Source organism: Mustela lutreola, chromosome 17 (genome assembly GCF_030435805.1).
Source record: "Mustela lutreola isolate mMusLut2 chromosome 17, mMusLut2.pri, whole genome shotgun sequence".
Taxonomy (NCBI): domain Eukaryota; kingdom Metazoa; phylum Chordata; class Mammalia; order Carnivora; family Mustelidae; genus Mustela; species Mustela lutreola.
This window is the reverse complement of record NC_081306.1, coordinates 33808773-33834755: the sequence shown is the minus strand read 5'-3', so window position 1 is coordinate 33834755 and position 25983 is coordinate 33808773. Positions and strand designations below refer to the sequence as shown.

At 43.8% G+C, this 25983-nt stretch overlaps 1 protein-coding gene across 1 annotated transcript in view; it reads right to left on the bottom strand.

The window, feature by feature from the left end:
- Window positions 1-13950: 13950 nt before the first annotated feature.
- The window catches only part of LOC131820058 (uncharacterized), a 67940-nt gene continuing 55907 nt past the window's right edge, over window positions 13951-25983 (bottom strand). Inside the window, exons 11-17 of the mRNA XM_059155541.1 lie at window positions 21879-21939; window positions 21736-21771; window positions 21589-21656; window positions 21371-21465; window positions 20341-20405; window positions 17236-17389; window positions 13951-14125 (exon numbers count right to left, since the gene is read on the bottom strand). Coding sequence (XP_059011524.1) covers window positions 14121-14125; window positions 17236-17389; window positions 20341-20405; window positions 21371-21465; window positions 21589-21656; window positions 21736-21771; window positions 21879-21939 — 484 coding nt within the window. The 3' untranslated portion in view covers window positions 13951-14120. The remainder of the gene's footprint in view (window positions 14126-17235; window positions 17390-20340; window positions 20406-21370; window positions 21466-21588; window positions 21657-21735; window positions 21772-21878; window positions 21940-25983) is intronic.

Here is a 25983-nt window from a genome sequence, read left to right as displayed (position 1 = left end):
TGCACCATTTATTGAAGAGACTGTCTTTTTTTCCACTGTATATTTTTTCCTGTTTTGTCGAAGATTATTTGACCATAGAGTTGAGGGTCCATATGGCTCTCTACTCTGTTCTACTGGTCCATGTGTCTGTTTTTATGCCAGTACCATTCTGTCTTGGTGATCACAGCTTTGTAGTAAAGCTTGAAATCAGGTAACATGATGCTCCCCCATTTAATTTTGTTTTTCAACATTTCCTTAGCAACTCGGGTCTCTTCTGATTCCACACAAATTTTAGGATTATTTGCTCCAGCTTTTTGAAGAATACCGGTGGATTGATCAGAATAGCATTAAAAGTATAGATTGCTCTAGGCAGTATAGACATTTTAACAATGTTTATTCTTCCGATCAAAGAGCATGAAATGGTCTTCCATCTTTTTGTGTCTTCTTCAATTTCTTTCATGAGTGTTCTGTAGTTCCTTGAGTACAGATCCAAAGAGGTAATTTGGTTAGGTTTATTTCCAGGTATCTTATGGTTCTTGGTGTTATTGTAGATAGAATCAGATCTCTAATTTCCCTTTCTGTATTTTCATTGTTAGTGTATAAGGAACCCACTGATTTCTGTACATTGACTTTGTATCCTGCCACATTACTGAATGGCTGTATGAGTTCTAGTAGTTTGGGGGTGGGGTCTTTTGGGTTTTCCATATAAAGAATCATGTCATCTGCAAAGAGAGAGAGTTTGATTTCTTCATTACCAATTTGGATACCTTTTAATTCCCTTTGTTGTCTGATTGCTGTTGCTAGGACTTCTAATACTATGTTGAACAAGAGTGGTGAGAGTGGACATCCTTGTCGTGTTCCTGATCTCAACAGGAAGAACGCAAGCTTTTTCCCATTGAAGATGATACTTGCTGTGGGTCTTTCATAGATAGATTTGATGAAGTTCAGGAATGTTCCCTCTATCCCTACACTTTGAAGCATTTTAATCAGGAACGGATGCTGGACTTTGTCAAATGCTTTTTCTGCATCAATTGAGAGGACCATGTGGTTCATATCTCTTCTCTTATTAATTTGTTCTATCACATTGATTGATTTGCGAATGTTGAACCATCCTTGGAGCCCAGGGATGAATTCCCCCTGGTCATGGTGGATAATCTTTTTAATGTGCTGTTTGATACTGATTGCTAGGGTCTTGTTGAGAATCTTAGCATCCATATTCATCAGTGATATTGGTCTGAAATTCTCCTTTTTGGTAGGGTCTTTGCCTGGTTTGGAGATCAGGGTAATGCTGGCTTTAAAGAAAGAGTCTGGAAGTTTTCCTTCTGCTTCAGTTTTTTGAAACAGCTTCCGGAGAATAAATGTTATTTATTCTTTGAAGGTTTGGTAGAATTCTCTGGAGAATCCATCAGGTCCTGGGCTCTTTTTTTTTCTGAGGGTTTTGAACACCACTTCAATCTCGTTACTAGATATTGGTCTGAATGGTTGTCAATTTCTTCCTGGTTCAATTTTTCTAGTTTATAGTTTTCCAGGAATGCATCCATTTCATCTAGGTTGCTAAGTTTATTGGCTATAACTGTTGATAATATATTCTGATGATTGTTTCAACTTCTTTGGTGTTTGTTGTGATCTCTCCCTTTTCATTCATAATATTATGTATTTGAGCTTTCTCTGTTTTCTTTTGGATTAGTGTGGCCAATGGTTTATCGATCTTATTGATTCTTTCAAAAAACCAGCTTCTAGTTTCATTGATACGTTCTACTGTATCTATGGTTTCTACCTCATCGATCTCAGCTCTAATCTTGATTATTTCCCTTCTTATGTGTAAAGTTGGTTTGATTTGTTGTTGATTCTCCAGTTCTTTAAGGTGTAGTGAGAGCTGCTGTGTTCTGGATTTTTCAGTTTTTTTGAGGGAGGCTTGGATGGCTATGTATTTCCCCCTTCAGGCCGCCTTTGCTCTATCCCATAGGTTTTGGATGGTAGTATCTTCATTGTCATTGGTTTCCATGAATTGTTTTAGTTCTTCCTTGATCTCCTGGTTGATCCAAGCATTCTTAAGCAAGGTGGTCTCTAGCGTCCAGGTGTCTGAGTTCCTTTGGAACTTTTACTTGTGATTGAGCTCCAGTTTCAAAGCATTGTGATCTGAGAATGTGCAGGGAATCCTCTCAGTCTTTTGGTATAGGTTGAGTCCTGATTTGTGACCTAGTATGTGGTCTATTCTTGAGAAGGTTCCGTGTGCACTTGAGAAGAATGAGTATTCTGTTGTTTTAGGGTGGAATGTTCTGTATACATCTATGAGGTCCATCTGGTCCAATGTGTCATTCAATGCCCTTGTTTCTTTATTGATTTTCTGCTTGGATGATCTGTCTATTTCTGAGAGAGGCGGGTTAAGATCTCCAATGATTAGTGTATTCATATCAATATGACTCTTTATCTTGATTAACAGTTTTCTTATGTAATTGGCTGCTCCCATATTGGGGGCATAGTTATTTACAATTCTTAGATCATCTTGGTGGATAGTCCATTTCAGAATGATGTAGTGTCCTTCTGGATCTCTGATGACAGTCTTCAGTGTTTAAAATCTAATTTGTCTGATATGAGAATTGCTACCCCAGCCTTTTTTTGAAGCCCATTGGCATGAAAGATGCTTCTCCATCCCCTCTCTTTCAGTCTACGTGTATCTTTAGGTTCAAAATGGGTCTCTTGTAGACAACATATGGATGGGTCCTGTCGTTTTATCCAGTCTGCAACCCCGTTCCATTTTATGGGCGCATTTAGGCCATTCACATTGAGAGTGATTATTGATAGATACGTTTTTATTGACATCATGTTACCTTTGAAGTCTTTCTTTCTGTAGATTGTCTCTATATTTCTGTTCAATGCTATTCTTGGGCTTTTTCCTCCTTTAAAGAAGCCCCCTTAATATTTCCTGTAGTATCGGCTTGGTGGTTGCGTAGTCTTTTAAGCCTTGCCGATCCTGGAAACTCTTTATCTCTCCATCCATTTTGAATGTCAGTCTTGCTGGATAAAGTATTCTTGGATGCATGTTCTTCTCATTTAGTGCCCTGAATATATCTTGCCAGCCCTTTCTGGCTTGCCAGGTCTCTGTGGACAGTCTCATGTTATTCTGATGGGCTTTCCTCTGTACGTAAGGATCTTCTTTGTCCTAGTGCTTTCAAGAGGTTATGCCTACAATTATAATTCTTCATTCTTACTTTTAGGTGTCTCGAGGACTTTCAAGAATCTGTAATCTTGGGGGGAAACCTTTCGGCCTCTAGTACATAAACTCTGGTTCTATTCATGACATTTGGAAAATTTTCATGAAGAACTTGTTCCACTATATCTTCTAGACTTCTTTCTTTCTCCTCCCCTTCAGGGATTCCAATAATTCTGACGTTGGAATGTTTCATGGCATCATTTATTTCCCTGATTCTGTTTTCGTGGCTTCTAAGCTGTTTGTTCCAGGCTTCTTCCTGATCCTTTCTCTCTGTTTGTCCTCCAGATCACTAATTCTATCTTCTGTCTCAGTTACTCTAGCATTGAGAGAATTTAGATTACATTGGAACTCATTGAGACCATTGTGAAGCTCATCCCTGGTAGCTTTCAGCTCTTCCCTAATATTGAAATCATTGTCTCTGGTCCTTTTCCATTCGGCCCTAATCAATTCCGTTTGGTCACCCATGGCTTTCTCCAACCTAGCTATTGCTTGGATAATTGTTAGCCTGAATTCTCTTTCCAACATATTGTCTATGTTGATAGCCATTAGCTCTGTTGCAGAAGGTCCATCCTCTGTATTTTTCTTCTGTTAGGCATTCCTCCTCCTAGTCATTTTGGTGAGAGATGGCTGAACGGGTTTAGCTGGGTGTATTGACTGTGGTGCAGTCAAGGTGCACCCTGGAATGCTTCTAAGCAATCAGGGTTCCCCACCCAAATGAGAGGAAAAAGAAAAGGAAAAGAAAAAAAGAGAGAGGGAGAGAGACAGGAACGAAAAGTGAGATAAAAAGAAGGTTTAGCCCAAATGGGTCCTAGGTAAGATTTATGAAGTATACAAACAGACACAGACAAACAAAAAGACTGATAAAAGTATATGACAAGAGAAAAATATATATATATACATTTGCATATATATATGCAAATAAAGGAAGAACCTCATCAAAAAGAACCCTACATATAAGATTTATATACTATCAGGATAAACACAAAATTACAGAAACACTGGTGGAAGAAAAAGATGGGAGAGTGGTTGTAAATTCTCAGTGTGGGTGAGGAAGGTTGTTTTGATTCTTCCTGGATGTATCTTGATATCTTTGTTAAAGGACTCAACTTTCCTAAGATAAGGGGGGATTAGGAATTGGATTACCTATAGGGGTGGCATTGATTGGGGAAAGGGGCTTACCTTGAAGTTTAACTCTATATGAATATTAGAAAATAAAAATTAAAAAAAGGAATAAACTAAACTAAACTAAAATTTAAAAAAAAGAAATTTAAAAAATAGAAATGCAAAAGGAAAACACAGGTGTATGTATCAAAAAGTTCAGGTTAGAAGGTTATTATGGAATTTGATGTACTGCACATCTCACTGTGACAGTAAATAGGTTAAAAAATTATCTATATAATAAAAAATTAACTATATAAAAAAATTAGCCAGAAAAGTGGGATCGAATTAATAATAAAAATTGTCCTATGAAGTAGTGGTGGTTGTTCTCTTGTCATCTATTTTCTTTTTCCCTTTATGGGTTGGTTTTCTGGGGGAGGGGCCTGCCACGTGGGTTTTCAGTCCCTGAAGTTCTCTCAGCTAAGTCCTCCCGCCCCCCTCAAGGGGGTGGGCTCTGAGGAAACTGTTTTTTTCAGGCTTTTGTTCTCTGGAGGTTTTTATATTTGTTCACTTTTGTTTTTCTCTCTTGCCTTGACTGCTTTTGATGGTTTTTGTAGGTTTAGAAGAAAGCAAACTGCACCCTGACCTCCCTCTCAGAAAGAAGCCTCAGTCTGGCTGCAGAGCCCATATAAATCCCCCCTTGGCCGCTGGCAGAGCAAGTTCCCAGTCGTGGTCCCTGGGGACTCAGGATTTTTCGCTGTCTGGGCAGCTCCAGACTGCCAGAGAAGTTCCAAGCAGTGATCACACACAGATTTTCCTGCTGGCCAGGGCTTGGAGTGCCTATTCTTTCCGGTCCTAGAGCACCTGGCTGGCGTTTGTGTGCACCTCTCTCAGGGAAGGGTGCGGGGCATGACTTGGACTCTGATGTCACAGCAGGGCACTTGCGTGGGGAATGAAAAAGACTGTGCTTCTGTTGGCTGGCGAGCCTCCCAGCCCTTCACGGGAGCCGGGCGCACTCTCAGGCCCACTGGTGGTTCAGGGACCGAGACCTGGTTTCTCTGCTGCACTCTCTCTGGCTCTGTGCCAGGGGTAACTGTCCTGGGTCTGGGGACTTAAGCCCCGACCCTAACAACCCAATCCCAGCAATTCCCCGCCCCCCCACCCCCCGTGATCCTTTGCTCTTTTTGAGTGCTTTCTACCAGACTCCGGAGTTAATGCTGGTCCCCAGGTGCAGGGCACTCTCGTATTGGGATATTACTTTCCAATGGGTCGCTTCTGGTGGCTCCATTTGTTTATCTTCTGATATCTGTCCGACTTTCCCACTCCGCTTTACCTGTCCACTGGCGTCTTCTGCTCCAGTAGAGATCTAGACGTGTATAATTCTTATCTCAGGCTGATTTGGTGGGTGATTGGAGATCTTTGGAAGGTAATCAGCTCACTTTAGGGTGCAGGTTGAAAGGGCGCCTCCTCCTACTTCCCCGCCATCTTGTCTCCCCCCTGGAAGTCTATGTTAATACCACATATGCAGTATCATTTTCATTCATATCATACCGGTTATTCCTATGAGATTCCCTTTTGCAGTTTTATTCAAAAAGCTATTCAATTTCCAAATATATGGGGAAATCCTAGTTATCCTTTCTTGATTAATCCAGCACATTTGCAATTATGATCAAAGAACAACTCTTGTGGTTTTCATTCTTCTGAAATATATTGAGACTTCCTTTATTTCCAATGTATAATTATAGTTGAATTCAATTCCTTCTTTGAAATAGACTAATATCCAGGCAATCCTGGACTCCAGACTGGGGCCCATTCCCCCTTGGAGGGCCAGGATATAAGGAAAGTTAGAGCAAGACCTTCGTTCATACTCACACCCCCTCCTGCTAACTAGAGGGGATCAGGAGAGATGGTGGACCCAAGGAACTTCCAACACCTGAAGAGTAGGAGTCTGGAGCCAAGATGGATCTTGGGAAACCTTGGAGAGCAGAAAAGGAGGAAGGGACATGGAAAGTGGGAGCAGGGGATGTAGGGTTGGATGAGAGTGAGCCTAGGACTGGATCCAAAGATAAGGACTGGACATGAGGTGAGGGTGAGTATATTACCAAGAAGTACCCTTATGGACAAAATGGAAGTCAAAGAAGAACCTTCAAGAGATAGGATGTTTGAACTCAGTAACAGTACCACTGATAATGATACTACAATGTATGTCTCCTTCCAGCCTGAGCATTCCACTTTGTGTGACAAGTTGAATAATCTCACTATTATCTAGGTCACTCTACTGCCTTGCATGCATGGATTTTCAGTTCTCCTACACAAGGGAAAAATGTAAGTTGGTTCTCATGACTGAGCTTTGAGATCTCCCAAGAATGTGTGTGTTTTAAAAGGTAGATCCTCTCCTGGGGCACAGAGAGACAACACCCACCATTGTTGGCAGCACCAGGAGTTATGAGGGGTTGGGTGCCTCAGAAAGTGACTCTAAGACATTGATGTGAGTATAAGTAGTTTCTCTGGAAGGATCTTTGGTGGGAAGAAATGATGGGAGCTAAGATGTGAAGAAGGAGGGCAGCCAACACAGAAGACAGGGTGTTAGTTTAGAGGTCACTGCTTGGGCAACTCTGTCTCCATCCACTGGGAACGTTTTAAATACATGCAGAACAGCCCTGAGTCATCCCATCCAAGTGCAAAAAGACCTGCACGGGATGAGTGTTGCTCTTATGGACATTGGTTACCTGGCTTCCGAGCTCACTGCCATGGCCAAAGAAGCCAAGGAAGCCAATGGACACCCTCGGGTAAAGAGCTGCAGGCAACTGTGAAGGCAGCCACTGTGTGTACAAGACAAGGCTTGTCAGTGAAGATACCAGAGGGCACCAACCCTCTCCTCTCCTCTCCTCTCCTCTCCCTATCATGACCCATGGGATCTGAAATATTGAGAATTTAGTGTAGTGCTGCCCATCATACACCAAATGACTGCCAGGATGCCTTACTTTCCTGATCACTTACAGTCCCAACGCTGATACTTCTTAAATAACAAGTAATTTCTGTCCCATGACTCCTCCAACCCCACTCTTTCACTCCAGAAGTTTCAGTTCAAGCAACTCTTCTTGAAAGCACTCTTCAAATCTTGCCAGGAACAAAGACATGCACCTTTAGCAAGGGATGGAGGACTATCGACAGCGTATACCTTGTGCCAAGAATAATGAACACTTTTGTCCTCCAGGAAAAAATTCCTATTCCTTGCAGTCTCGGAAGTCATAGGATCTGAGGCTTAAGAGTGCTCACTATCCTTGAAATCAGTATTAGTAAGTGCAGCTTTATAAGCTGAACAGCAATTGACAGTAGATTGCAGTAGTGACAAAATAAAAAATCTAATTATGGTCCCTTCCTATAAACATTAACAATTAACTGTGTATCTTGAAATCAACCATTTATACATACATACATGCAAATACATATATATATATATATATATATATATATATATATATATTTTTTTTTTTGAGAACGAGAGAAAAAAGACTGAATTGGTGGAGTGGGCTAGAAGGCGATAGAGAATCTTTTTTTAACAAGGTTTTATTTATTTATTTGACAGACAAAGAGATCACAAATAGAGAGGCAGGTAGAGAGAAGAGAGAAGCAGGCTCCCCACCAAGCAGAGAACATGATGTGGGGCTTGATCCCAGGACCCTGAGATCAAGACCTGAACTGAGGGCAGAGGATTAACCCACCGAGCCACCCAGAAACCCGAGAGGGAGAATCTAAACAGACTCCATGCTCAATGTGGAGCCTGATTTGGGATTAGTTTCATGACCCTGATATAATGACCTCAGACAAAAATCAAGACTCTGATGCTTAACCAATTGAGCCACCAAGGTGGTCCCCCCATATCAACTCTCTTTTAGCCCCTCCAGTAACCTCTAAATAGCCTTTGTTGGTATTAATCATTCTAGTATTACAGCCATGATTTTTCTCTCCATGAGTAATTAGCCCCTGGAATGGCAGGCACCAACTTCATAGAGCGCCATGTAAGGACACACCCATTCTAGATTAGAAAACTACATTATGATAGAATACAAAATGTTATATATGTTTTACCTTAACATAAAACATCTGTAATTGCTCTGTGATTTCTATATTGTGTATTACTCAATTTTGTTAACATAAATGCTATTATTTAAATAAAACAACAGGGGTGCCTGCGTGGCTCAGTGCGTTAAGTCTTTGCCTTTGGCTCGGGTCATGATCTTGGGGTCCTTGGATGGAGACCCACATCGGACTCTCTGCTCAGCGAGGACTTTCTCCCCCCCCCACCCTGCCTATCTGCCTACTTGTGATCTCTCTCTCTGTGTCTAATTAATAAATAAAATGTTTAAATAATATAAATGAATAGATAAATAAATAAATAAAACAATAGAAGAGAATAGGTGTCAATTACTAGTAAGTAGTGGTAGGAATAATTATGCTACATTATGCATTTAAAAATAAAAAAAAGATTACTAATAAACTTTTCACTTTGTAATAGGTTTAGACTTACCAACAAAACCAAATAGAAAAGACAGGACTAAACATTTCCATACACCTAACACAGTTTGCAAACTATTTTCCTTTTTTGTAATTCTTTAATTCCAATATGGTTCACATATATTAGTTTCTGGAATACAACAGAGGGATTCAAGACTTTCATGCATTCTCTAGGGCTCATCAGGACAAGCAGCTCCTTCATCCCTATCACCTACTTCACCCATGCTGCCAACCAACAGTTTGTTGTCTGTCGTGAAAAGTCTGGATAAAAGAGCTCAGACTGAGGCAGGAATCCACCAAAATCCTAGAGGAGAACACAGGCAGCAACATCTTTGACCTCAGCCACAGTAACTCCTTACTAGATGCACCTCCAAAGGCAAGGGAAACAAAAGTGAAAATGAACTTTTGGGATTTCATCAAGATCAAAAGCTTCTGCGCCACAAACGAAAACCATCAACAAAACAAAAAGGCAACCCACAAAATGAGAGAGCTTATTTGCAAATGACACTACAAAGGGCTGATATCCAAGAACTATAAAGAACTTCTCAAACTCAACACCCAAAAAACAAATAATCGAGTCAATAAATGGGCAGAAGATGGGACCAGACACTTCTGCAAAGAAGACATACAAATGGCTAACAGATGCATGAAAAACTGTTCATCATCATTAGCCATCAGGGAGATTCAAATCAAAACCACACAGATACCACCTTCCACCAGGTAGAACCGCAAAAACTGACAAGGCAAGAAACAACCAGTGTTGGAGAAGTTGGGAGAAAGGAGAACCCTCTCATACTGCTGGTGGGAATGGAAGTTGATACAGCCACTTGGGAAAATGGTGAAGAGGTTCCTCAAAAAATGAAAAATGAAGGATACTATATTTTACACCAGGGCTGAACCTGTTAAGAAGATTACATGTGGCCAAGTGATTCATGTTGGCTGGCTCAATTGTTCTCATGATACCTCATTTTTCTCTTCCTCCCCTTCATCCTCTTCAGCAGTAACTAGACAATCAAATATTTCATTTTATAAAGACATTCCAAGACTGGAAGGATGTAGAGTGAGTTCAATGAGTTTCAGGCGGAAGGAAAAGATGTGACAGTAACATGGAACCTCCATATCCTGGGGGACTGACAGGTTTGCAAGAGGGGTGGCCCATCACAGTATTAATCCTTCCAATACTGGGGATATTGAAGTGAGTACACATGAGCCTAAGTAATGCCTTTCTGCAGCCTGGATGGGGTGCGTGGTCTCTGCCTCAGGGATTTAGAAGGCCAACAGTTGTTCAGGGTCTTTTAGAACTGAAGGATTAATCTGGATTGCTTGATTGACTCACTGACTTTATTTATGTTAAGAAAATGTTGGTCACAGTTTCACGACATACAGAATTGAGGCAGGCAGTCAATACCTAAACATCTGCTCTCCAGGGTTATGTTTTTAAAAGACTGGATGTGTAGAAAACAAATCTGACTTAGGTACCAGCCACAGGTCTTTAGCTCATGGGTTGCAGCCTGCCAATACACAGGGGCCATCTCTGGCTCTCTGATATCACAGAACAGAAACAGAATCTGTTACAATGAAGATGTAATATTTCATCATGAAGGTTTTCTTTTTTTCCAAACAAAGGTCACAAATTACTCAAACTCATAATTTATTCTGTTTATTGAAAGCCCAAACTCTGGAAGGATTCTGAATTTGAGTATTATAGATTATTATAGTGTTTATATGCCTAATCATATAGTGATAGTAAGATCTAGTCTTATATGTATAACAAAATTCAAAAATAATTTGTAATGCTACTACAACATTATATTAGACCTGAAACACTATTGACAATATTCAAAGAAAAATGCTATCCCCTGGTTATTGACGGGAAACCGGTAAAGCCCATCAGTGAGGAAAAGCTTCAATTATAAGAGATGTCATATTAAGAATGTCATAAGGGGGGTGCCTGGGTGGCTCAGTTGTTATGCATCTGCCTTTGGCTCAGGTCATGATCCCAGAGTCCTGAGATCAAGCTCCACATTGGGCTCCCTGCTCTATGGGAAGCCTGCTTCTCCCTCTCCCACTCCCTCTGCCTGTGCTCTCTCTCTCTGTAAAGCTAATAAATAAAATTAAAAAAAAAAGAATGTCATAAGGGGAGCACCTGGGTGGCGTTAGAGCCTCTGCCTTAGGCTCAGGTCATGGGTTAGAGCCTCTGCCTTAGGCTCAGGTCATGATCCCAGGGGTCTGGGATTGAGCCCTGCATCGATCTTTCTGCGGAGCAGGGAGCCTGCTTCCTCCTCTCTCTCTGCCTGCTTCTCTGCCTACTTGTGATCCCTGTCTGTCCAACTAATAAATGGAATCTTAAAAAAAAATGTCATAAGGGTGTGCCTGGGTGTTTCAGAGGATTAAGCACCTGCCTTCTGCTATGGGCATTTCTCAAGGTCCTGGGATCTAGCCATGCAGCAGGCTCCCTGCTCAGCAGAGTCTGCTTCTCCCTCTGCCTAACCCCCTCCATACATGCTCTCTCTTTCTCTGTCTCTCAGATTAATAAATAAAATCCTAAAAACAAAGAATTGGGTCATAAAGATAGATACATTAGTTGATTTTCTTAGCATGGAGAAGAAATAAGGATATGTTAATTTATGAAATCAATAAATGGTTTAAAAAAGGATACCGTCAAAAGATTGCTTATATCCATACACTGCATGTTAACTAAGTAGAACTTAAATAAAAATTTGAAAAGAAAAAATAATTGCCCATATCCAGACATAAGATAATGGAGCAACTGCAGCATGTTTGGAAAAGAATGGAAGACATTTTTTCTTCCCTCACAATGATTACGTCCACTTGCACCTTGCTCAGAAACTAACCTTAAGAGGGACATCATCTCCATTTAGGAGATGCAAACATGCATCTTTCATATTCCATATTTCAATATGCAAACTTTCAAAATTTCGTACTTAGGATATATGATTTTTCCAAATTCAATGGACCTGGGAGATATTCTTAGGCCTTAGTCATAAACAGAAAATCTCCAACAAATACACTATAATTAAATGAAATCATATGGATGCATATAGATTACACTTCTTTTGTAATATGTCAAGGTGGCATGATAGTTTTAAATGGGTGAGAAACGTTAATAGAGATGTAAACAACAAATCCTGAAGGGACACAACGTTGCACGCTCACCACAAGGTCTGTTTTCTTTACAAGTCACAAAGGAACTTAAAAGTACGTGTGAGGCATGGAAAACTCAGGAAGAGCTATGAATATGATATCTGAATTAGAAATAAGCAACAAAGGAAAAGAAAAAAGTGGGAAGTGCATGAATTGGTCGATCTAAGCATCTATTTTAATATCTTCCACAAATAGCAGCAGCTTTTTTTCAAATGCTGATTCACAGATTTTGCTTAGTACAATCTTTCGCATATTGAGAAGTGGTCTTGACACTTTGAACAGAAGAAATCTCAGTGGAATCCTGCAAAAGAGCTCTTCCTGAACTCTTTAACCAATTTAAAACTGCTGAAGATTGTTACCGACTCATGACAAAATTAGAAAACATAGCAAATCTCAGTTGAAAAGAGATAAGCAGGGGCACCTGCGTGGATCAGGTCTTGATGTCAGGATCCTGGGATCGAGTCCCACGTTGGAGTCCCCACTCAGTGTTGAGTCACCTTCTCCCTCTGCCTCTGCCTCCCCCTCCTCACCACTGTACTTGCATAAAATCATTAAAAAAGAAAACAGAGAAAAGGAGATGAGGTAAAAGGCACGTTTTGAAGATATTATTGATGAGTTTCCTTCCAATGATCACGAGAAAGGATCAATAAAACAATTCCTGTTTTCCTTGTAAATTTAACCTTAAAAAAAATGAAAGGTTTATGGAATCAGGGACCTGTCAAGTTTGCACTTGTTTTCCAACTACTGTAACATTGTTGGAAAAAAATAAACACTGAAAAGTAATAAAAGCATCAGTGCAGGACAGTCTGTGCTTTTACCTGGGGTACTGGGTCTAGCAGAACTCAGAGAGCGGGATCCCAGCTCCTCTTTCTAGAAGGTCCTGAAGGTCAATGGTTTTTGCATTCCTGGCCCAACCCAATGTAGCTCCAGTTTCTCTGAAGCTGAGTCACGATTTCTCCCCAGAAACAAGTCGGCATTGGTGAAAAACCAACCACAGTATTTCTGTTGCAGTGTCCCGTGACCTCTCAATCCAGAGACCCCTGAGTAAAATAGGGTCTTCAAATGTCCTCAGGGACAATGAGGACCAAACCCTGGGAAGAGCCCCAATATGTCATTGCCTGTACTTTCTCACCTACCAGCATGTTTTGGGGAAGCTCCCAGAGCCCCCTACTCAGCACTCAGCCAACAAGGCCGCTTCTCTGTCACACTTCAGGAGGCAGGAATTTACTGCAAAGGCCCCAGGGTCTCCCCAGGGCATCGGGTGAACTGGCTGGAAATACAGCTCTGGCTCTCTATCCTGGGGCAGTGAGAATGGAGCTGGACCCCATGACCTGGGAAGAAGGAGGGCTCTGCTGCAGAAGGGATTGGGAAAAAAGGGCCTAAAAGGGGACAGAAGCATACACACCCAAATCCTCTTGCTGCTGAAGAAGGGATGGGTCTCCTTTCGGGGACCTCTGCCCTGCCCATCCCTCAACAGGGAAACTGTGGGAGGACTGTGGGGCATCATGGGTCTTACCACAAACACTGCCACCATCAGCTCCACTCAAGGCCCCCCTGTGGTTGGGGGGCAGCTGGTTAGGTGAAAACCCTGCACAAAAGCTGGTTTAATGCAGGGCCTCCTCACCAGGCTCTCAGGGCCTCACAAGACACTTCATTCTCTGCTCACTGTCACAGTAGACCACTGCATAGGGACAGCCACCTGTCCTGCTGATCACTACCCCCCTAAACAAGAGGGTGCCATGTGCTCAAGAGGATCTGTCACCAGAGTTAATACAAACACCAGCAGATCTAAATTCAACCTGGGCCCCCTCCCCAGAAAGTCCCTTGCAGTAGAAGTACCACGAAGGGTAATCTTGCTCTATCGTCCATGCCCCACTGCTGCCAGGGTGTTATCTGTGTGAAGGCTTCATTCACCCTGTGCCCTCGAAGGAGAGGGACTGTAGGTCCCCATGAAGGGAGATGCTGACACAGAGACAGAACCATGAACAGTTTATTGGGGAGATACCAGGAGAGACAAAGCACAGGGTACAGGATGGGCAGGGAAAGCATTCAGACCACCAGGCAGAAACATTCATATCTTGACTAGATATAAACTCATTGGAGCCTGGTTGTTGGAGGTCAAGGAAGTCTTCAGATTACAAAATGATTACCCTGTAAGGCAAGAGGATTTGGGTTAGTACAATGGGAACTTATGTTTTCCTAAATGCTCTCTTCCTTCCATACTGTATCTGAGGCCTTGGATGAACACTTGGGTGTGTGGCCACATCTGTGAGTCTGTATGTAATAGACAATAACTGTCTTCACATCTCACATAGAAATATCTGATTGTACCTGTTCTCTTAACTATATTTTACTACATTGTGGCTAGGACCTGACATTTAATAGAAAAAAGGGGGCTCTTTGCCTTGTCTTTAAAATGAGAATTGCCACTGCCGGGGCTGAGGTATTACACTCTTAGTGTATTTTATGGACTTAAACAAACACTTTTTGATGCTCATTGGCATGGAGCTATTTTCATTTAAACGGTGAGAATGGTGAATGGTCAGAGCCCAGATTCTTTGCCAATTATTATTATTATTTTTTCTTTTTGAGACAGAGACAGAGAAAGCACAAACTTGTGAGCGAAGAGGGATGGGGGAGAAGTGAGGGAGAGAGAGAATCCCAGATAGGCTCCACACTCAGCACCGAGCCCGACTTGGGCCTCAATCTCAAAAGCTCAAGATCATGACCTGAGCAGGAATCAAGATTCTGCTGCTTAACCCACTGAGTCGCCCAGGGGCCCCAGCAGGTTCTTTATGTACTTCAACTCCTATTGTTCTAGTGACCTCAGAATCCAATATGTTCTCTCTATGACAGATTAAAATAAAAGCTGAGGCCCTGAGAAGGCCCCACTGAGAGCTGGTATTTGGACTGAGAAATCTGGAATACAGGCAAATCTGGACACTGGGACTGAAGTCCCAGAGAAGTGCACAGCTATAGGCAGGGTGGTGACGCAGATGCGGAGGCCTGGTGACAGGGCTCCAGCTAGGGCTGCTCCTGGCCAACCCTGACTCTCCCACTAACAGTCTGACTCGGGCTGAGGCCAGGGCGGCCACCATTCACTGGTTCTCCATCTTGTCTTCATGTTTTCTCGCTGCTGGACTTAAATTCAGTCAGACAAGAATCCCCAAAGGCCAAGTTAAATTTCCAAATCTCCACGATACTCTTTCACATAGTTCAGAATTTTCAGAAATTCAGGGAAACAACGCTCTTCACAGACTATGAGTGAAGGGATTCATGGCAAAAACGACATTCTGAGACAAATAACGGCGTGATCCACACTGTGTGATTGAACACATGCTGCAGTCGGTGTGGACGGCATGGTGTCTTCACACTCACTCTCAAGCTGCTGGCCTGCCAGGAACGGCCTCACCCTCCCTTAGAGAAGCCCAGAATCTCCCTGAGCACCTCGGGCTTTCTGGGCATCCACAAACTCCTGTTTCTGTGTGACTCAGGGCTCCCTCCCTTCTTTCTGGATACATCTCTAGTTCTTCCCTTATACAGAACACACGGTCTATGTCCTGTCATCAGTGTGTCCCTCCCTTCTCTCAGACACACACCTTCAATTCCTCACATTAAGGCCTCAGCCCTCCCGGAGCACAGAGCATCGTCTCCATACCATATGTGTGTGAAACCTGCTGTGCCCAGCATTCGGAGAAGGGCAGGTCTCTGCCACCACAAGGAACCTACAACCCTCTCAGTATGACTGGAAGACAAGGTCCATCAATTCTAAGTACAGAACAACCAGAAGAAAGTTACCATGTCTTTAGCAGTCTTCACTCCCTCATGCCACGAGAGGCCTGTGGGCAGCACCGCTGGTCCTTGTGGAGGACGCTCCAGCATCTGTATCTGACTCACACCATGGAAAAGACAGAAGCTTCTCCACCTGGAAGTGACTGAGCAACATTCCAGCAAACCCTCTACACCTGCCTCCGGCATGTGCCACTTTTTCTTTCATTCTCACCTCCCAGACCAGACAAGAGCATTATCCACAAGTTTCTAAGCTACAGAGGACAAGGGCAGACCCCTACGCTAATGAACAATGAAGGGACCACTTCCCTGTGTCAGGCGTTTATACAACTAAGGAAATGACAGCTTAAACCCTACACACTGCAGATGAAGTGAGAGGTGTTTCATCCCTCCCAGAACAACGTATGCGGATGCTGGATGTGTACGACGGTAAGAGACAGATATCTGCCATTGTGCAAGGGAGACACTTCCTTTCCAACAATGGCAACTGCCCACTGCTTAGTGTGCGCAAATAGCCAGGCACAAGCACGTGTGTCCTGAAGAACTTCAGAATCATACAGCGTCCCCAGCTTGGTTTCCCCTTGAATGTCAAGCCCTGAACACAAACTCTGCCTTTGCTCCACTGACACAACCAGAAGGTGATGATCTGGAAATAGACGCCTGTAAGCTCTGCAGAAGACTTGCCACTTTAAACGGGAAACGACACCACACACAGACCCCAGGATATACCCAACACACAGAGGTCAGGACACTGTGCTGCCCAGAGAGGAACAGGACTCCAGAAATGGGTACAACTGAAAACGCCCCAGCATTTACTTGGTTATTCTCTGGGACCTTCTTGGGCATGGTGTTGCTATTGTCCCCTTGAGCTCCACAGGCTTCTGATTGGGACCGAAGGCCGAGAAGGGACAGAGGTGGTTTCAGACTGACGATCACACAGGATTCAAGCCAACCCTCTACCCCTGCCCCAGCCTATTCCCCTCTCTCCTTCTGGAGGGTCCACTGTGTTTCTCACAGGACTCCCCGGACCCCTGTGGACGAAGGCGGGAACTGTCCATCACCCTCGCAGATACAACCACTCTTCCTGGGACATATGTTTCCAGAACTAATCTATAATGCTGGACAACTGGGGGTCTCCACATGTGAGACTGATGTGAAGGTTGTGCTTCGTCCAGCCCAGAGCCCAAAACATCGTGTCTGTGTAGTGTACCTGGGCAATGCTTCTATGTCTGTCCTCTGTGGAATGTCACTTTTCTGCTCCATAGTAGATGCCTGCTGCCCAGTTCTGTATGGTGAACCAGACAGTCCATGAGATGGACGTCAGACAAAGTGGAGGAATGTTACCATGTCCTCACTTGGGCTTATTGCTGCATTGCAAAGTCTTGTGGTACCACCTCTCCATCCTCTCCACCAACAGAAGTGGTTCAACTATGAATAAGCTCTATGACCCATGTCAATTCAGATCATCTCACCTTGTGGTGGAGGAACAAAGTGTGGCCGAGGCCCCCATGTCCACCACTGTGGAGGTGGATGAGGAGGAGGGAAGTCTGGTACATTCCACCCCATGTGGTAGGGCATACGGAGGAGCCCTGGGCAATGAGGGAACTCTCTCACACCTCTAGCAACCTGCAGGACAGACAAGAAAATATTTTAGCAAAACAGACAAAAGTTGCAACACCAAGAAAAGAAACCAAAAGAAAGAGCTCCCAGCATCCGGCTCCTTCTCCAATACCACCTTCCAGGAGAGCTGCATCATGCTAGAAAACTTACATGTCCCTCCCCGCTGGGGCCAGTACAATGAGAGGGGAGACAGCAATGACTGTTACAGGAATAGCCTGTCACCACACATCACTGCCCATGTTGGCCCACATTATCCAGAAGAAATAGTGTCTTCAAGATGAAAAAGGATTATTGCAAACTAAAGCAGCACATTCCAGACACAGAGGCATCGACATCCTGAACAATACTTCCTCTATCCTCCTCAGACACCAGAGATGATTTTGCTTTGGGCCGAATAGAGAGAATGTGACGAAACTGAATGCCCTTTCTCCACAAAGTTTCCGAGCCACTTGAGGGGAATCGTTGGCGTATAAGTCCCTGACTCTCCCCACGCTGCCTCGCTCCTGACAAAGGGGTCCTCTACTCTCTACAGTTTCTGTCCATGGCTACAAAGACACTTGAGGAATTAGGGCCTTGTGGTCTGACAGGGGCACTGGAAAAGTGTCGTCCGAGGGACATGATATCAAAAACCTTTATTTACACTGAGCAGCTGTGCTTGTATTTTTTTTTTTTAAGATTTTATTTATTTGACAGACAGAGATCAGAAGCAGACAGAGAGAGAGAGAGGAAGGGAAGCAGGCTCTCTGCTGAGCAGAGAGTCTGATGTGGGGCTTGATCCCAGGACATAGGATCATGACCTGAGCCTAAGGAGAGGCTTTAATGCATTGAGCCACACAGGCATCCCCTGTGGTTGTCTGAAAACACAGTCATTTGGAAATTTCAACCTACTGAGTTCCAGAGTAATTTTGTACAATGGGAAATGAAGATGGGAAGGCCATATGAGAGAATTCACAAAAGGGTATATGCTTCCCAGTGGAAAACTCCACACTTGTGATGAGAAAAGAAATCAACTCTCACAGTAACTTAGAACCCAACGACCTGCTCCTGGAAACCCAGCTGAAGGGCTGGGAGGCAGTGATCATGCACGTAATCACTGATGTCCCCCTTCAAAACGTGTGACCCAGTGTGCGATTATGACAGTGCACATAAGAGCTTTGAAACTTCAAAATACTTGTAGAAAGGGTCTTAAGTGGGCTGGTTCTGCAAGGCACGTTTTCCAGCAGAAGTAAAATGGAGACGACTTGTGAAACATGCCCTGAGAACATTGCAGACTGCAAAGGAGACAGTATAAAATGCAGAGAGAGTTTTCCCCAGTTTCCGTTTGTGAGGATTACCAGACCCATCTATCCCCAGCATGAGCACAACACCAGTGCACCTGAACGTAACCTAAAGGGAGTCGGGCTGGCCAGAGGACTTCACTGTGGAGGGAGGGGCCCTCCTCCCCAAGTTACTTCCCCGGAGTGCACTGTGGGCAGGCAGGGGTACACATCCGCACACACATCTTCCCCACCACCATGTTCCAATACTATAGCATCTGTGCCAGAATGGCTATCCGCCCCCTGGGTCTCACCTAGCACCTGGGGTGAAGAGATTCCATGGGGAAAACTACTGTAACCACATGTTAATATAGATCTGCACACCTCGACAGAGACAAGAGTGTGACACCAAGAATAATCAACTAAGGAAAAAACTCCATTCACGACAGGCCAGTATCTACAGCTGGGACCACACCTCCCCCATAACAGCAAACAGAGCAGCTCCTTCTATACATTGAGAACAAACAAAATGATAGGCCCTGGAAAGCCTGTTGTCCACACGTGGAAGTGCATGTGCTTATGGGTCAACCGGAAGCCCACCAGCATCCCCCCTGAACAGCTCTGCTTCCCTCCCTGACAATGGGATCTCCTACACTCCACAAGGGCTGTCCATGGCCACAGACACCGCTGAGGAGATAGGAGTGTCCGGAGTCCTGCAGAGGACCTGGAAGAGTGCTTTCTGAGAGTAACAGGACCCCTTTGAGTGAGCGAGACCAGCTCTGTGAATCTACGTCCCCGACATTCGGACAGTCCTTAGCTCAGGCACAGAGCAAATGCCTAGTCTTTGGTGCTGAGACCCACTGATGGGCCGATTCGATACCCCCAAATGGCAACCAGTGTGTCTGGAGAGCAGAGGCAATGCTCCCAAGATGGGTCGGGAGAGACCCTATGAGTTGGCACAGCCATCAGACCCCATCAGAACCCGCTCATGGAAGCACGAGTAAAACACGTGTGAGGTGTGGGCCTTGAAAAGAGTCACTGGGATTCCCTCTTCAGGGCTGCTGCTCCAGGGGGTGTTTTCTATGACACACCTGGCACCTGCCAGAGTTCATCATCATCTCACCCAGGGGCCAACTGGAGGGATTCCAGCTGTCGTCTTCATCCACTCAGAAGGGACGCACAGGAGGTCACAGCTCACCTTCTCCACAAACACTCAAGCTGCTCAAAGCATGTGGGGCAAGTGTGACGCGGTCCTGGCTTTTCCCATTTTCCATCTGAGGACCTCTGCAGACACCCTCCCAGGTTAGTCTCCTGATCCGAATACTAAAAATGCTCCAGCTCCCGCAGGAAAGCAAACCGCAAGGTTCAGCCGGACTAGCTGACTTCACTGTGGGGTGAGATGTCACCCTCCTCGAGTTATGTACACAGACACATACACGCACGTCCACACACACACACATACACACACAGACGAAGAGGTGAGCATCCTACCATCACGTGTCTCAAAGCATCTACTGCTTTGGGAGGAAGCACAAAATTGAAGATCTCTAACGGAGCAGGCAGAGGCTCCTGGGTGAACAGCGTGCACTCTGAAAGGGATGATCGCAGGACACACACCAAGGCCACAGGCTAGGACAGGGACCTGTCCACACTGTAATCCATTTCAGAAACGGACACAACTAAAAATGCCCAAGCACTTACCGTATGCATCTCTGGGTCGCTTTGAGGGCTAGTGCTGCTGTTCATCCTGGGAACCACTCTAGATGCTAGATCAGACAAAGGTCAGAGTTTTATATTGGTTTAGTGCCCTCCATGCCTTCCTCTCCCCATCTTGCACTCTTTCCCACACTTGGGTCCCTTATCAGAGGGTTTCACCCGTGACTCAAGTGAGTCCTTGGCAACGAGAGACACCAGTCTCCTCTTGCCTGAGACACTCCAGGGCCCTGGTTCCAGTGTTTCTGTAAGTAACCCATCACGTGTAAACAGGTCGGGATACAACTGGCTATCAACACTAAAATTGGGGTGCTCAACACACATCAGAAAAAAATCACTTTATCTTCATAGATTAAACACCTAAGTGACAATAGCCTTGCGTGGGGACATCCACAAACCCTCAACATGAACAGCCCATGTTCTCTTCTCAGGCCACAGGTGAAAGGTTCATTTGTCCATCCTGCATTTGGGACCTAGAATGCGTGACTGGCCAACAAATAAACATTTCAGGGAAGAAACAGACTTTGACATTTGTATAGTTACGAAAAAAGAAATCATAGACAGATTGAGCAATAAAGCTATGGCATTGCACCGATAACATGAGAGGAGTAAAATATATTTCATTCCTCAACATGGTCCTATAGATGACAAATAAAACAAAAATATAGAAACCTCCATAATGAGTAAATAAATGCCCTTTTTCACAAATAGTCTTTTTTTTTTGTCAAGGTTTGACCACTGAGTCAAGGTGGAAAGGGCGCTCGTCTCGCACCTTCTCAGGCTCAGCTGATCCGGAAGGGGGTAGCAGGGGGAAGGTGTGGAGTGGCGTGAGCTTCACCTGTCACGGGGGCAAGTGTCCTGCTGCCTGGGGACATATAAGAAAAGCAACCTCCTGTACCCCTTCAGACAACCTGCAGGCTGGAGGTGGACACACAGCAATCACCCACAGGAACAGGAAGGACACCGTGTGGTTTCACAGCAGAAATCAGGCTGCTGCATTTCACATCGTGCTCCCTACCTTGCCACACAGGCTTCTGCGACTCAGGCCTTCCCGGCATCAGTTCCCACCTCACGGATCCCACAGGCAGCATCTCCCTTTGCATCATGCGCAGTCTTGAACACAGAAAAAGAATGGACATCTCTAAGAATTACAACACCACGTCCTCTCCTAGGCAGTAAAAAGCATAGCCGTCACCTCTCCAAACACTCGTAAAAACGCACATCAAACTCTCACACCTGTATTTCAGGTAGGCGTTCTCCCTGCTCTGCTGCATCATCCTTGTTTCCCAATACCGAGCCTTCATCTGCGGCAGAAAAACACACCCACCTTCAGTTCTGCCCAACTGTGCCGCAAACGAAGATGAGGAAAAGGAAAATACTTACCCAGTTAGCCAGAGCGTTCCTCTCTTGAACTGCGATCTGAAAAAGCCAACACACCAGAAACCCATGTTCAGGGCTCTAAGGGCCACGACCATCACCTGCAGGGGGCGCCAAGGGGTCAGTGTGTTGGACACAACTCCCATTACCTTGTGGTTGAAGGTGAGGTTAGACTCCTGCAGCTCTTCCCGCATTTCTTCCACTTCTTGTCTGTGAGGGGGACAATTGTTTTCTTCAGACAAAACCCAACACTGGGTGTGATTTTCAATCATCTGCCATGTGGCCATCCTCCTCTTATCTGTCCCCTCATACAATTGATCCTGACACAGGAAACACTTTCACCTGACTATAATTGGACTGTGGGATCAAAGCTGTTCTTACAGCCTTTCCTTCATCATTTTTCTTTGCCTGCGGGATCAAAACCGACAAAACTTCCTTACCCGTTTTCAATCTTTCCCTCAGTTATCACATGACAAATGTCTTTTGTCATGAAGCTCTATTCTCCTTTAACTTCTATCCTCACTATGGTTCCCAGGTTTGCAAAGACCAGCACCATCAGATGCCACTACTGGGCTTATGGGAAAGACTCATCCTAGGACAAACTGTTTTCCTCCAAACACCACCTCAAGGACGCTGGTATGGAGCTAGTTTCCACAGTCAGGCCAACACTGGGGATCCGGATATGTTTAGTAACGTAATTGTTTTGTGCCTTATCTTTCTGTGTCAGTTAATTTGCTCTGGATACATCCTCTGAATTTTAGTGTATATTACTTAATTGAGTCCTCAAAATGTACAAAGATTAACAATCCAAAGGGAGGGAGGAGTCAAGATGGTCGAGAAACAGCAGGCTGAGATGACATCAGGTAGCAGGAGACGAGCTAAATAGCTTATCAAAACATTCCAAACACCTACAAATCCAACAGGAGATCGAAGAGAAAAAGAGCATCAATTTGAGAAACAGAAAATCGACTACTTTCTGAAAGGTAGGACCCACGGAGAAGTGAATCCAAAGCGACGCGAAGAGAGACCCTGGGGGGAGGGTCCGGCTTCTGAGAAGCAACAGAGCACAAAACCAGGACTTTTAAAAGCGATGCGCACTGAGGGATGTCGCTCCAGAGGCTAAACCGGGCTGAAGCCCGTGCAGGGACAGCGTGCCCCCAGGTCCTGCAGGGTCACAGAAGGCCCGGGGGTGTCTGAGTGTCATAGAACACGCAGGTATTAGAGCAGGGAAGCCGGGAACAGAAAGAGATCCAAGGAGTGACCTCTCAACTCAGCGTTACCTTGAACTGTAATCCATGGCACAGGATCTGGGGAAATCCCCCCAAAAGAGCTCAGCGATCTAAGGGTTTCGGAGACTCCAGGTGGAGCTGTGTGCCAGAGACAGAGACTCTTGGTCACAGCCTGGGTGAGGTCTGAGCGCAGCCGGAGGCCAGGGAGAGGGAAATGATGAGTGCTTTTCCCTGAGGGCGCACTGAGGAATGGGTCCCTGAGCTCTCAGCTCCTCCAGGCCAGAGATTGGGAGGCCACCACTTTCATTATTGATCTCTGGAACTCTACGGAAAGTGTTCAGGAAACAAAATCTCCTGAAAGCGACCCCAGCGGATTACTTAGCCTGGCCTCTGGAAAGGGTGGTGCAATTCCGCCTGGGGCAAAGAGACCTGCGGATCACTACAACAGGCCCCTCCCTGAGAAGACCAACAAGAAATCCAGTCAAGACCAAGTTCACTTACCAAGGAGAACAGCGGAATACCAGAGGAGGCGAAAGCAAACCATGAATTCACGGCTTTCTCCCCATGATACAAAGTTAATTTTTTTAACTTTACTTTTTTTATCTTCAGCTTATTTTTTTTTAACTTTTACCGTATCTTCTTTTAACGTTTTTTAAACTTGTTTATCTTAACAATACTTTCCATTAAAAAAATCTTTTTCGAACCTTCATTATTATTGTTGTATGTTATCGTTCATTGTATCTAACTTCAGTTTCTGTATACACGTAGGGTTTTTTCTTCTAAAAAATTTGGGGTACAACTTCTTCTAATAGATGAAACTACACCCTAAATCTACCACCGGGCTTGTTCTACTCTCCAGCCTGAGCAATTCTTCTCCACTTTCTTTTTCTTTATTCTCGCAACCAACTTACATATCAACTCTTTCTTTAGAAATTAAAAAAAAAATTCTTTTCATCTTAATAGTCATATTCTGTCCTTTCATTGTGTTTACTCTTATATATGTTTTCCATTCTTTAAAATTTTGGGAGGTAATTTCTTGTAAGAGACAAAAATACACCCCAAATTAAGTGAATGACCCTGTTCTAGTCACCAGTCTAATATGTATATATATTTTTCTTTTTTATATTATTTCATTATTTGCATTCTTTTAAAATTTTTTTCCCTGAACTTCCTTTTACCCCCTTTCTCTCCCACCATGATTTGGGGTCTCTTCTGATTTGGCTCAAGCACACTTTCCTGGGGTCTTTGCCACCCTTTTAGTATTTTAATTGCTCCTTCAAATATTCTTATCTGGACAAAGTGACAAGGTGGAAAAACTCACCACAAAAAAAAGAACAAGAGGCAGTACCGAAGGCTAGGGACCTAATCAATATGGACATTGGTAATATGTCAGATCTAGAGTTCAAAATGACGATTCCCAAGGTTCTAGCCACGCTCTACAAAGGCATGGAAGATATTAAAGAAACCCTATCTGGAGATATAAAAGCCCTTTCTGGATAAATAAAAGAACCACAGTTTAACCATGTTGAAATCAAAAAAGCTATTAAAGAGGTGCAATCAAAGATGGAGGCTCTTACTGCTAGGATAAATGAGGCAGAAGAAAAAATTAGTGATATAGAAGACCAAATAACAGAGAATAAAGAAGCTGAGCAAAAGAGAGACAAACAACTACAGGACCACTTGGGGATTATTCCAGAGATAAGTGATACCATAAGACAAAACAACATTAGAATAACTGGGATTCCAGAAGGAGAAGAAGAGAGAGCAGAGCAGAAGGTCTATTGGAGAGAATTATTGGAGAGAATTTCCCTAATATGGCAAAGGGAGCAAGCATCAAAATCCAGGAGGTGTAGAGAACCCCCCTCGAAATCAATAAGAATAGGTCCACAACCCGTCATCTAATAGTAAAATTTACAAGTCTTAGCAGCAAAGAGAAAATCCTGACAGCACCCCGGGACAAGAAGTCTGTAACATACAATGGTAAAAATATTAGATTGGCAGCAAACGTATCCAAAGTGACCTGGCAGACCAGCAAGGAATGGCAAGATATATTCAGAGCAATAAATGAGAACAATATGCAGCCAAGAATACTATATCCAGCTAGACTATCATTGAAAATAGAAGGAGAGGTAAAAACATTCCAGGATAAACAAAAACTGAAAGAATTTGCAAACACCAAACCAACTCTACAAAAAATATTGAAAGTAGTCCTCTAAGCAAAGAGAGAGCCTAAAAGTTGTAGATCAGAAAGGAACAGAGACAACATACAGTAACAGTCATCTTACAGGCAATACAAGGGCACTAAATTTATATCTCTCAATAGTTCCCCTGAATGTAAATGGGTTAAATGCCCCAATCAAAAGACACAGGGTATCAGAATGGATAAAAAAACAATACCCAACCATATGCTGCCTACAAGAAACTCATTTTAGACCCTAAGACACATCCAGATTTAAAGCGAGGGTGTGGAAAACAATTTACCATGCTAATGAAAATCAGAAGAAAACTGGAGTGGCAATCCTTCTATCAGATCAATTAGATTTTATGCCAAAGACTATAATAAAAGAGATGAGGAAGGACACTATATTATACTCAAAGGGTCTCTCCAACAAGAAGATCTAACAATTTTAAATATCTATGCCCCTGACATGGGAGCAGCCAACTATATAAACCAATTAATAACAAAATCAAAGAAAGACATCAACAATAATACAAGAAGAGTAGGGGACTTTAACACTCTCCTCACTGAAATGGACAGATCATGCAAGCGAAAGATGAACAAGGAAATAAATGCCTTAAATGACACACTGGACCATCACAGATGTATTCAGAACATTCCATCCCAAAGCAACAATATGTATTCTTCTCTAATGCACATGGAACATTCTCCAAAATAGATCACATTCTGGGTCATAAATCAGGCCTCAACCGGTATCAAAAGATTGCGATCACCCCCTGCATATTTTCAGACCACAAAGCTCTGAAGCTAGAACTCAATCACAAGAGGAAAGTTGGAAGGAACTCA